Source organism: Podarcis tiliguerta (assembly GCF_965153285.1).
Source record: "Podarcis tiliguerta genome assembly, chromosome: 16".
NCBI classification, from domain to species: Eukaryota; Metazoa; Chordata; class Lepidosauria; order Squamata; family Lacertidae; genus Podarcis; species Podarcis tiliguerta.
Window position 1 is genome coordinate 24,030,051 of NC_139549.1, and position 12,114 is coordinate 24,042,164.

General features: G+C 50.4%; 1 protein-coding gene across 6 annotated transcripts in view; it reads right to left on the minus strand.

Moving 5' to 3' along the window:
* The window catches only part of EMID1 (EMI domain containing 1), a 66,590-nt gene extending 58,226 nt beyond the window's left edge, over window positions 1-8,364 (minus strand). The window contains exon 1 of one of the 6 annotated variants that reach the window (XR_014505979.1): window positions 7,533-8,207. Coding sequence is in view for 5 of the 6 variants with exons in the window: in XM_083417814.1 (XP_083273940.1) it covers window positions 7,533-7,663 (131 nt within the window). In the remaining variant the exon portion in view is untranslated. Of the gene's footprint in view, window positions 1-7,532 lie in introns of all 6 variants that reach the window. The other 5 variants (XM_083417814.1, XM_083417813.1, XM_083417816.1 and 2 more) reach the window with 5 other exon arrangements.
* Window positions 8,365-12,114: the final 3,750 nt, after the last annotated feature.

The window sequence follows — 12,114 nt, forward strand, 5'->3', positions numbered from 1 at the left end:
AGTGGGTTAGACAAATTCCCGGAAGATAAGGTATTTTGTTTCCCCCTGACCTTTCCCTAGTCAACGTGGTCAACGGTGATGATGAAGTTGTAGCCCGATGCCATAGCAGTAGCCATATACTGCCATTTCAGTGGGTCTACCCTGAGTAGGGCTAACATTGGACGCGGCAACCCTCTATTGCTTTCGCTTCAATCCCTCTGGAAAAGCTTTCCCTCAGAGTTGTTGAGCTTCCTGAAATTCACCACTTAAAACAACAACAACCCACAGGTTTGTTGAAAATGTTGGCTTGACACTTTGCTGACTCACCATAAGCCAAATTTATAAGGGCTGGGGTCTGTCTCTTCCCCTACACACCAGTTCAGCCCCAAATCATGCATTCCTCCACCTTTTACACAACCCCAGAGGCTCAAGCAGAAGCTTCATTGTGTTGCAGCCTCACGGATGGAGCAAGATCAAAGGAACCTCAAGCAACTTCTGTCATTCCACACAGCATGAGAGGCAAGGATTCGGCTGCCCAGCAACCACTGCTCCGCACAGTCCTTCAACCAGAAGAGACCACCTACAGACAGGGCTCCATTCATTCCCAAAAGGAAATGGCCTGTCTACATCACTGAAATGCATGCATATAGGGAAAGCATGGCAAAAGACAGGTCCCTTCCAACTCTAGGATTCTATGACAGCTGAAAGGAGAGGAGACCTTCATGATCAAGGTGTCTCCCTTGCCAAGTAAGTAAGGAATAACCTTATGAAGTGAAAGGATAAGAAAGAGGGATTTATATCTGGATGCTAGGATAGATATGACAAGGAAAGAAGACACAATGAGAGGTAAGGGAGGCACTGTGGGATTGGTGGAAGTCAATGTTTGTTTTTCTGTGTTTATATTATTAACTTGTAAGATATGGATTTTTGTTTGTTTTTTGAATGTCGGTTTTTGTATTTTGTGTATTGTTATTTTTCGATATTTTTCATGTAGCAAAGCTACAGGCAACCAGGCAGAAGGCCTTCTCGGTAGTGGCCCCCGCCCTGTGGAACGCCCTCCCATCAGATGTCAAAGAGATAAACAACTACCTAACATTCAGAAGACATCTGAAGGCAGCCCTGTTCAGGGAAGTTTTTAATGTGTGACATCTTAGTGTATTTTTGGTCTTTGTGGAAGCCGCCCAGAGCGGCTGGGGAAACCCAGCCAGATGGGTGGGGTACAAATAATAAATTGTTGTTGTTATTATTATTTTATTATTATGTTGTGTGGAAAATACTAATAAAAAATATATTTTTAAAAAAAAGAAAGGAGAGGAGACGAGACCTGATGGAGCAGGCCTGCCACAGCAGAACTAATGGAGTGAGGTTGCCATGCTCTGACCCCTGTGTGCCTTCTCAGTCTGCTCTCCAAGGGCTCAATGAGGACGGGAAACTTACTAAGTTGCTCTGATACATTTTTTTGGGGGGTGGGGGAGAGTCTCACAGGGGTCAAGGTGCTTACTGTTAAAGGCCGACAGAGCCCCATCTCTTGAGCACACACTTGCCCAGGGACTGGTTCCAGTCCGGGGTTGATGAAGGGGGACGGACGACGACAACTCCCCTACTTCTAACATTCTTGTCACATTCCTCCTCAGCATCACGCCAGCCCCACGGCCACCACCTACCTCCTGGAGCGAGGCCATGCGACACCCTCGCCACTGCCCGCCCCCGGAGCCCATCACAAAAGCCTCTTTATGCCTTGCCTTCCCCCTGTCAATCAGGCCTCTTCTGGTCCTGATGCTGCAGGCTTGCGGGTGGGTGGGTAGCTGGCCAACAACCGCTCGCCCCAAAGCAGCTGGAAGGGGTTGTCCCTCGCACTCGTGGAATGTGAACACTCAGCATCAGGGCCGCCCCTGTGGCCAAGATCCCAGCCCGCCAAGAGGGACGGGCGCCAGTGGCCAAGTGGAGTTAATGAGTAGATCTCCCTGATCTTCTGTTCCCTCCCCCCCCAAAAAAAAACCTGGGCCCACCGCAAGAAGCGCTCTGCGGCTGTCTTGATTCCGCTCTCCAGCTGCAAGACCTCCCTAGACACGGTTCCCATGACGCCTGGGAGGCAGGCTGCCTGGTCTGGGGAGAAACGTCATCTGGCCAGCATTGCTGCTGGCTGAAAGGGATGCTCTCCCTTAAGGCAGGGCTGCCCCTCCCCAAGAAAGAACGTAAACACCCTGCTGGATCAGGCCAATGGCCCATCTAGTCCAGCATCCTGTTCTCACAGTGGCCAAACAGACACCTGTGGGAAACCTGCAAGCAGGATTCAAGCACAAGAGTCCACTCCCTCCTGCGGTTTCCAGCAACTGGTACTCAGAAGCATTGCTGCCTCCGTCTGTGGAGGCACAGCACAGCCATTGTGGCTGGCAGGAGTGCTAGAAATTCAGATACGTAAGCTAGGCACCAAATGGCTCCTTAAGGCAGGATTGCAGTCGCCAAAACAGAATGCCTAGTTGCCATTTTTGGCCCAGACGGATACATGTCATATTTTTCAACAACAACAACAATTTTATTATTTATACCCCGCCCATCTGGCTGGGTTTCCCCAGCCGCTCTGGGTGGCTTACAAAATATATAAAACATAATAAAGCATTAAACATTAAAGACTTCCCAATACAGGGCTGCCTTCAGATACCGTCTAAAAGTTGTATACAGTCATACCTCGGGTTACAGCCACTTCAGGTTGCGTTTTTTCGGGTTATGGATTGCCGAAACCCAGAAGTACCGGAATAGGTTACTTCTGGGTTTTGGCAGTCGCGCATGCGCAAAAGTGCTAAATCGTGCATTGGGCATGTGCAGAAGCACCGAGTCACAACCCGCGCATGCGCAGATGCGGGTTGCGAACGCTGCAGGTTGCGAACGTGAACCAGAGCATCCACTGTAGTTGTTTATCTCCTTGACATCTGAAGGGTGTTCCACGGGGAGGGCACTACTACCGAGAAGGCCCTCTGCCTGGTTCTCTGTAACTTTGCTTCTTGCGGTGAGGGAACCGCCAAAAGGCCCTTGGAGCTGGACCTCGGTATCCGGGCTGAATGATGGGGGTAGAGACACTCGTTTAGGTATACTGGACTGCGGCCATTTAGGACTTTAAAAGTCAGCACCAGCACTTTGAATTGTGCTCGGAAACGTACTGAGAGCCAATGAATATCCTTTAGGATCAGTGTTACATGGGCCCAGCGGCCACTGCCGGTCTCCAGTCTAGCTGCCGCATTCTGGATTAGTTGCAGTTTCTGGGTCACCTTCAAAGGTAGCCCTATGTAGAGCATTGCAGTAGTTTAAGTGGCAGATAACCAGATCATGCACCACGCTGGTGAGACAAGTATGTGGGCAGGTTGGGTATCAGCGAGTGTACCAGGTGGAGCTGGTAGACGGCTGGCCTGGACACAAAACTGACCTGCGCCTCCATGGACAGCTGTGAATCCAAAACAGGACTTTTTGGCTCCTGAAATGCATTGTGATTGTGCAGATAAAATATCATGGGTAGAATTCTACAAGATGTGTTGCTAGTAGAGTCATACCTCGGGTTACAGCCGCTTCAGGTTGCGGTTTTTTTGGGGGGTTGCAGACCGCCGAAACCTGGAAGTATCGGAACAGGTTACTTCTGGGTTTCGGTGGCTGAGCATGCGCAGAAGCGTTAAATTGGGCTTCGCACATGCGCAGAAGCACCAAATCGCAAACCGCACGTGCACAGACACACAGACGCAGGTTGCAAGTGCTGTGGGTTGCGAACGTGTATGTGGAAACAGTTAAGATCCAAGGATTCCCTGACATGCAGCTGCAGGTGGTGGAGGTGTCAGGTGCCATCCTGGAGCCTGGGCATCTTCACTTGGTCGCAAGTGGCCAGTAGCCAGGTGCAAAATGCGCCTGGCACCTGGCTAATTTCAAACACTGGCTAGTAGCCACCAGAGCAGACAACTTTTGTTCCTAGGATTCGGGGCAGGGGGGAGAGATGACTATTAAAGTCCCTTAAATGTATAGCATGGATATGACCCAAAAGTGCATGCATGATGCAGCCTGTGCCATTTTATTTAATTGAAATATTTCTATGTCACCATTCATTTACAGAGGAAAAAAATGCCACCAAACAAGTCACACCTTTTAAAAAGTTAATGCTCAGTACAAAATCTAACTTATCAGGAAAACCAGCAAGGCATTCAGGGGAATGGCTGTAGCTCAGTGGCAGAGGATTTGCTTTGCAGAAGGTCCCAGGTTCAATCCCCAACATCTCCACATAACGCTAGGAGAGAATACTCTCTGAAATCTAGCCAGTGTCGACAATGCTGAGCTAAACAGACCAATGGACTGACTCAGATCATGTCAGAGTATAACTTAGCAAGGATTCACACAACCCACTTATCTGGCTCTGTCAAAGGCGACTATGGGGTGCGGCACTCATCTCGCTTTCAGGCCGAGGGAGCCGACGTTTGTCCACAGACAGCTTTCTAGGTCATGTGGCCAGCATGACTAAACTGCTTGTGGCGCAAGGGGACTCCGTGACAGAAGCCAGAGCGCACGGAAATACTGTTTACTTTCCCACCGCAGCGGTACCTATTTATCTACTTGCACTGGTGTGCTTTCTAACGGCTAGGTTGGTAGGAGCTGGGACCGAACAACGGGAGCTCACCCCGTCATGGGGATTTGAACCGTCAACCTTCTGATTGGTAAGCCCAAGAGGCTCAGTAGTTTAGATCACAGGGTCCTTTACCTTTACCTAGTAGGGTTTCCACTCTCCCCCTCCATTTGACTGCAGTGTTTACTGAAGGCCAGAGCAGAACCCCCTTGAAACACAGCAAGCAGAAATCAGCATACATGGCTGCAATCAGCTTGGCGGTTCAGAAAATTCCGTAGCCCGACTCCTGCATTGCCATCACAGGCAAGTGATGGCCCAGAGTGAGCCAGGATGCTCCACCCCCAACATTATCAGGGCAATGCCTATAATTAGCTGTGGTCATTCAAAGAGTAGGAAATGCTTCCTTTCCTGCCTCCACATTCTTTTCCCCCTCTCAACCCGGTGCAGCAGACTTTGTAGCAGGAGCCCAGAGCCTTTTTCAGCCTGGGGGCTGCATGCTGGGAATTGAGAGTGGGCAGAGCAACAGGTATAAATGTCTCCCTTTGTACACCAGGCTGGTTTCTAGTGCTACAGACTCTCTGTCCTCCATCCATCCATCCAAGCAAGCAAGCATGAATCATCATCAGGCTTCAAAGACACAGCCCAGCCAGGCAAAAACACTGGAGGAAGGTGAGAGGCAAGGCTAGGGAGATTCCCAGAGGCCAGATAAAGGGGAACAGAGGGCCACATTTGGTCCCTGGGCCTGAGGTCGCCAATTTCAGTGTTAGAGCCTGCCCAGGCTAGGAATGCCAGTGTAGTATAGTGGTTAGAGTGTTGGACTAAGACCCGGGAGACCAGGGTTCAATCCCCCGCTCAGCCACAGAAATTCACTGAGTGACCTAGGGCCAGTCACTGTCTCCCAGCCTAACCTACCTCACAGGGTTGTCGTGGGGAATAAACGAGGAGGGGGAGAACCATGTATGCTGTCTCAAGCTCCTTGGTGGGACAGAAATGTGACAGATAAATAAACAAAGAGCAAATGACCCCTGCATTTGGAGATGGGCCACCCTTCCTTAACTCGCCTTGTTGTTCTCTGTCCATTGGTAAATGTGTCTTTTGCTTTATTTATTGCTAGCCAATGTTGCTAGCAAAACCTTTGGAGAGTCCTTTCACCAAGACTTGCTACCCCAAAATGCATGTCACAAATAAGGATGGCAGAGAAATATGATCCGGTTTGTGTTTTGATGCAAGCCTACATAGCTTGTACAGTGGTACCTCAGGTTACATACGCTTCAGGTTACAGACTCCGCTAACCCAGAAATAGTGCTTCAGGTTAAGAACTTTGCTTCAGGATGAGAACAGAAATCGTGCTCTGGTGGCACGGCAGCAGCAGGAGGCCCCACTAGCTAAAGTGGTGCTTCAGGTTAAGAACAGTTTCAGGTTAGGAACGGACCTCCGGAACGAATTAAGTACTTAACCCGAGGTACCACTGTACTTCCTAAGCCAATGTGGGAACCAAAACTACAGCTACCCTTTGCCATTTATACCTAAATTCAGTAGCTAGATTAGTCATTACCCTGCAAGACGCCCAATATAGATTTGGAGTGCTCTAAAACTATATTCAAATGGGGGTGGGGAGGTCCTACCATCTCACCATTTCTTAATTTCCTTCACTGCAAGTATAAAAGTTATGATAACTTTTATATGGTTATTAAAACATGCCTTCAGATCTAGCCCTAACCTCAGAGCTGACAAAGCACAATTAATTTATGGAATTCACTGCCACCAGACCCATTCATGGCCAGCAGCCCAGGTGGTTTTCAAAAGCTGGTGCAAATTCACATAGTGTGAACACATCCATTACTCTCTCCATCCCGGCTGGTTGGTATATCACAGAATCATGGAACTGCAGAGTTGGAAGGGGCTATGAGGTCCAACCCCCTTGCAATGCAGGAATCCTTTGTGCAACGTGGGGCTTGAACCCACAACCCGGAGATTAAGATTCTCCTATTCTGCTGATGGAGTTGAGCTTGCTTTTTTCCTTCTCCCTGCCCAGCCCTTTCTCTGAGTGTGCCCTGTTGTTTCTCATTTCATTTTTATTTCTTATACTCTTTGTTTCCTCTATTCGCTGCCCTTCATCCATCAGGGTGGCAACAACAGCTAAGACAATAAATATCAGTGAGGGAGGGTTGCAGTTCAATGGCAAAGCAGCAGCTTTGCATGCAGGTCCCACATTCATTCGCCAGCTCCCGTCTGCAGATGTGGCAAGGAAAATATTCCCTGCCTGAAACCCTGAAGAGCTGCTGCCTGTCAGTGTGACCATCACTGATCTGCAAGGGCCAATGACCCGCCTTGGTATTGAGGCAGCTTCTTATATGTCTTGTTCATTAGCCACTCTGGAAACATTTCTGAGGAAATAACATGACTGTGTGGCACAATGGGTAGAGCATCAGACGAGGACCTGGGAGAGACCAGTGTTCCAATACCCACTTTGGCCAGTCACTGCCTCTCAGCCTAACCAACCTCACAGGGCTGTTGTGGAGGGTTACATAAAGCTGCAAAGGGGGAAGCATACCACAATAGGTGCCAACTCCTTGGGACCCTGAGCACCCACGAAATTCCCCACGAAAGGGCCACGCACCCACAAATTTTGGTGCCAGGGCCATGCACATTGCATGATGCCCACAGCCCCAGGCACCCACAGTCACAGGGCCAAGCTGGCCCTCCTGCACACCATTTTGAGCTCCTTGGAGGAAAAGTTGAACCTATGAATGCCATAAATAAAATGGAGCTCCCCTGTGTAGGAGCAGTCTATCTGCAAAGAGATAAAGCAACAGGGCTTGCCAGCTTCCCAGAGGCATCTGTCTTGCTGGGAAAGAAGGATGAATTAGATGGGCCTAGCCCAAGGAGCTCTGGGCATTAAAAAGCACAATCCACATTAACACCCCCCCCCGGAGTAACCACACGCCCGCCTTACCTCCGATTGGCGTACTGGAGCCCCGCGCGGTTCCAGGTGCAGCTGACCGGCGCCGGGAGCAAGCAGCAAAGCCACAGCGCAGCTCGGAGGCAGCCCGGCCAACGCCGCCGCCTTCTCCCGGCCGTCTCCATAAGGAGCCGCGGGGCAGCTGGAGAGCCGGCCAGTACCTCTCCAGGCAACCGTGTTTCTGATGGCGGGCAGAAGGGGTGGAAAACCTCCGGAGCGAGCCGTGCGTCCTCCCCGACGCGCAAAAGGCTCCCCGGCTTAAGGAGCCCTCATTGAGACGCCCAGCCAAGGCAACCGCGGGAGAGGAAAAGTCCTCCGCTTGGCAAAGGAGAGAGAGAGAGAGAGAGAGAGAGAGAGAGTATGGGTGGCTCCGTGCCAAGCACAGCCGGAATAAATCCAGGGGTTTCAGCCAAAACAGAGCGAGGAGGGGAAAGAGCTCAGCTGCGCGCTGCTGCTGCTTACAAGCTGCAAACCCCAAATAAATAGAAGAAGAAATGAGATCTATCTTTTAAAAAAGAGAAAAGAAAAGCACGGGAGGAGAAAATGGCATTCAACTCCTTTCTCTCCGCATCCAGCTTGGCTGCAGGAGGGCGCTGATCAGCTGCTGCGCGCGCGTGCAAAAGCGTGCAGGCTGCGCCGGATAGATCAAAAGAGCGCAAAAGTTAAAGGAAAAAAAAAAGGGCCTCCTCTTTCCTCCTCCCCCACATGTTGGAGGGCCCCGGCCATGGGGAAGGGTAGCCTTCCAGGGGCTGGATTTCCAGCAGAGGGGTGGGGGAGAACTTTGTCTAGCCTGAAACTCTTAACCCTTCCCACTTTTGGTTCAAGGTACCTCTGTCTTATTTGCAAAATATTTAATATCTTATTTGCAAAAAAATGTTGCATATCCAATGCACCATGTATCTATCCATTTCACCTGCAGATCCCTTCCCTTTTCTCAAGCCCCCCCCCCCCACTTCAACTAGATTAAGGAAACCAGAGAGAGAGAGGCTGAGGCTTTTGCAAAGGGTCCCCTCCCTCCTCATTTGCCCCCTCCCCCTGCTCAGTCTTTCATGTTCAAACCCTGGAAAAGTTCCCCTATTCACTCTTGGCCTTGTTAAGCAGAAAAAGAAAGGACTTAGGGGGGTGGGGTGGATGTGTTGAGATCACACACACACACACACACACACAAGACCGACTTTTTTCAGGAAGCCAGCTCGCTCCCCCACCTCCTGTTGCCAAGGAGTTGCACCTCAAAGGAGGCCTTTACAAAGCAGAGGGGGGCTGAAATATACTCAGAGTGAAATATACTCAGAGTCGCAAAGTGATTTCATGCTCTTTATTCAGCTCATAGTGGTGAGGAGGAATGAATGAAAGTCCCCTCAAAGTATCTGCTTTATATACATTATTTACACAATGGGCTGCACATGATTGGCTAATTCTGGAATTCTACTGTAAGCCAATCAGGTTGTGGATTCACTTATATCTGGAGCATGATTGGGTGGTTCCTGCTAACCAATCATACTGCTGCATTGTTCTAGGACCAATCAGACTGCTGCATTCTGAATCCTATTGTTCTAGGACCAATCAGACTGCTGCAGTTTGGATCCTATTCAACTCAGTACATAACAGGGGCAGATTCGGCATGTCATGAAGGGCACCCCAAATCTGCCCCCCTTCCTTTGTGTGGAAGACACAGCAAGCTGCTCCAAGAGGGTACCTGCACATAAGAGCTGCAAAAAGAGCCAGCAGTGTGTGACCCTTGTTTAACCTGTTATATATATATTTTCACCTCTGTGGGAGAAATACAGCTCAAAGGAGGACATCTCAAGGGGGGAGAACAACCAGGGGAAAAGAGAAGGGTTGAATTGCCCCATCATCATTATTTCTCCACTTAAGTTCAGTAAAACGTACGCGGGGGGGGGGGGGGGAGACCCATTCACCAGTGTAATGGTTCTAGGGGTTGCTCGTGCGTAAACCGGTGCTTATCTCCCCGGCTGGGTGCAAACACCTGGCTGGGTTGCCTAAGTGAACCTTTTCTCTCCGGACAGCCACTCACCCGTGGCTGTCTCAATCGCTGGCAGAATCCGTCAGTGGGCGTTTCTTAAACTTCTTCCAGCAAAGAAGCTCTTCGACGCCTAGTCTTCTCCTACTCTCTCTGCGCGAAAGCCTTCTGCGCAAGGAGGGCGTGGGCAGCGGAGGACCCCTACCCTCCCCGCTGGTCCCAGGCAAGGAGTCATGGGACCGCCTCGCCGTTTCCCCCATCTGCCCCCCTTCTCCACTGGTGCTACGCTGATTCTCTTCCCCAGAAGATGGCCTGCTTCTCCCAATCCCTGGATGCTCTCTGGAATCCCTCTGGCTTTTGCTCTCTCCCTCCGGCACTGATGGCAGTTCCCTGACAACCAGTTTTCCCCAATTTGGTTCACTCCATAGGTTTTGAAGTACAACTCCCATCATTCCCAGCTGCGAAATCAGCTGGGAGCTGCAAAACCTGGGAGGCACTGAGTGTGTGCTGCAACATCTTTCTCTTCTCTCTCTCCCACACCACATCATCTTCAGGGCAGGATGCTGTTCGTCAGCCCCCTAACCTGCTGCCTGGAGCCTGTGCTACCTCAGGGGTCAGCAAACTTTTTCAGCAGGGGGGCAGTCCACTGTCCTTCAGACCTTGTGGGGGACTGGACTATATTTGGGGGGGGCACAAATAACCCAGGGATGCATTTTAAATAAAAGCACACATTCTACTCTGGGACGTAGGTGGTGCTGTGGTCTAAACCACAAAGCCTAGGGCTTGGCGATCAGAAGGTCGGTGGTTCGAATCCCCGTGACAGGCTGAGCTCTCACGTCAAAGTGCTAGTAGATAAATAGGTACCGCTCTGGTGGGAAGGTAAACGGTGTTTCCTTGTGCTGCTCTGGTTCGGCAGAAGCGGCTTAGTCATGCTGGCCACATGACCCGGAAGCTGTATGCTGTATGCTGGCTCCCTCGGCCAACAAAGTGAGATGAGTGCCAGAACCCCAGAGTCGTCCATGACTGGACCTAATGGTCAGGGGTCACTTTACCTTTACACATTCTACTCATGTAAAAACACGCTGATTCCCGGACCGTCCACGGGCCAGATTAAGAAGGCAATTGGGCTGTATCTGGCCCTCAGGCCTTAGTTTTCCTACCCATGTGCTACCTCTTTCTCTCTCCTCAATCTAGGCTTGCAGTGCCCCCAACCCTCAGATCATGCAATGCAGCTGCTTTGTGGCACTGTGTGTGTGCTAAAGTGACTTAGGGGCAGCTTCTGGTAGTCCTGGGTGGAAGGAACATCATCCCAGCCTTGGGGGGGGGGGACAGTTTATGGAGATGCACCAAAGGGTCGAGGTTGGTACTAGGAGCAGTTGAGGTGCCATCTTGCATGGAGATAACATTGTGCGTTCTTCTATGGGAGCAGTGCATGAAGAGCAGTTTTGCCTGGGAAAGGCCTCTTGCTGAGCAGCCAAGAACCCCACTTTGTTCTGCTTCCCTTGCTCTCTTCATTCCCTCCCACCAGGAACAAGAACATCTTTATCTTCGGGGGAAAGGAGCTCGCCAACGCCAAAGTCACCGGAGGCTGTTGAGATGACTCTCATTCATCACTCTACCTTGTAACAGCTCCAAGAGCCTTGTTGTCTCTAAGATCTATGTGTGTCTACTCCTGTCTATCTACATGTGATGTATGGGCATGTGTATTTATAGATACGTATATACACACATATATACGTATCTATAAATACGTATATGTATTTATATATACCGTATTTTTTGCTCTATAAGACTCACTTTTTCCCTCCTAAAAATTAAGGGGAAATGTGTGTGCGTCTTATGGAGCGAATGCAGGCTGCGCAGCTATCCCAGAAGTCAGAACAGCAAGAGGGGTTACGGCTTTCACTGCGCAGCAATCCCTCTTGCTGTTCTGGCTTCTGAGATTCAGAACTTTTTTTTTCTTGTTTTCCTCCTCCAAAAACTAGGTGCGTCTTGTGGTCTGGTGCGTCTTATAGAGCGAAAAATACGGTACATATATTTATATGTATATGTGTATTTATAGATACGTATATACACACACATGGGACGTGGGTGGCGCTGTGGGTAAAACCTCAGTGCCTAGGACTTGCTGATCGTAAGGTCGGTGGTTCGAATCCCCGCAGCGGGGTGAGCTCCCGTCGTTCGGTCCCAGCTCCTGCCCACCTAGCAGTTCGAAAGCACCCCTAAGTGCAAGCAGATAAATAGGTACCGCTTTCTAGCGGGAAGGTAAATGGCGTTTCCGTGTGCGGCCCTGGTGCTGGCTCGCCAGCTGCAGCTTCGTCACGCTGGCCACATGACCCGGAAGTGTCTTTGGACGGCGCCGGCTCCCAGCCTCTTAAGCGAGATGAGTGTGCAACTTGTCCTCCGCTCTTCCTCAGTAGCATGTTGGACGCCTTCCGACCTGAGGGGCTCATCTTCCAGTGTCATAACTTTTATATGCCTGTTGTCTTTGTCCATGGAGTTTTCTTGGCAGGGATACTGGAGTGGCTTGCCGGTTCCTGCTCCAGGTGGATCACGTTTGGTCCAAACTCTCCACTATGACCTGTCCATCTTGGG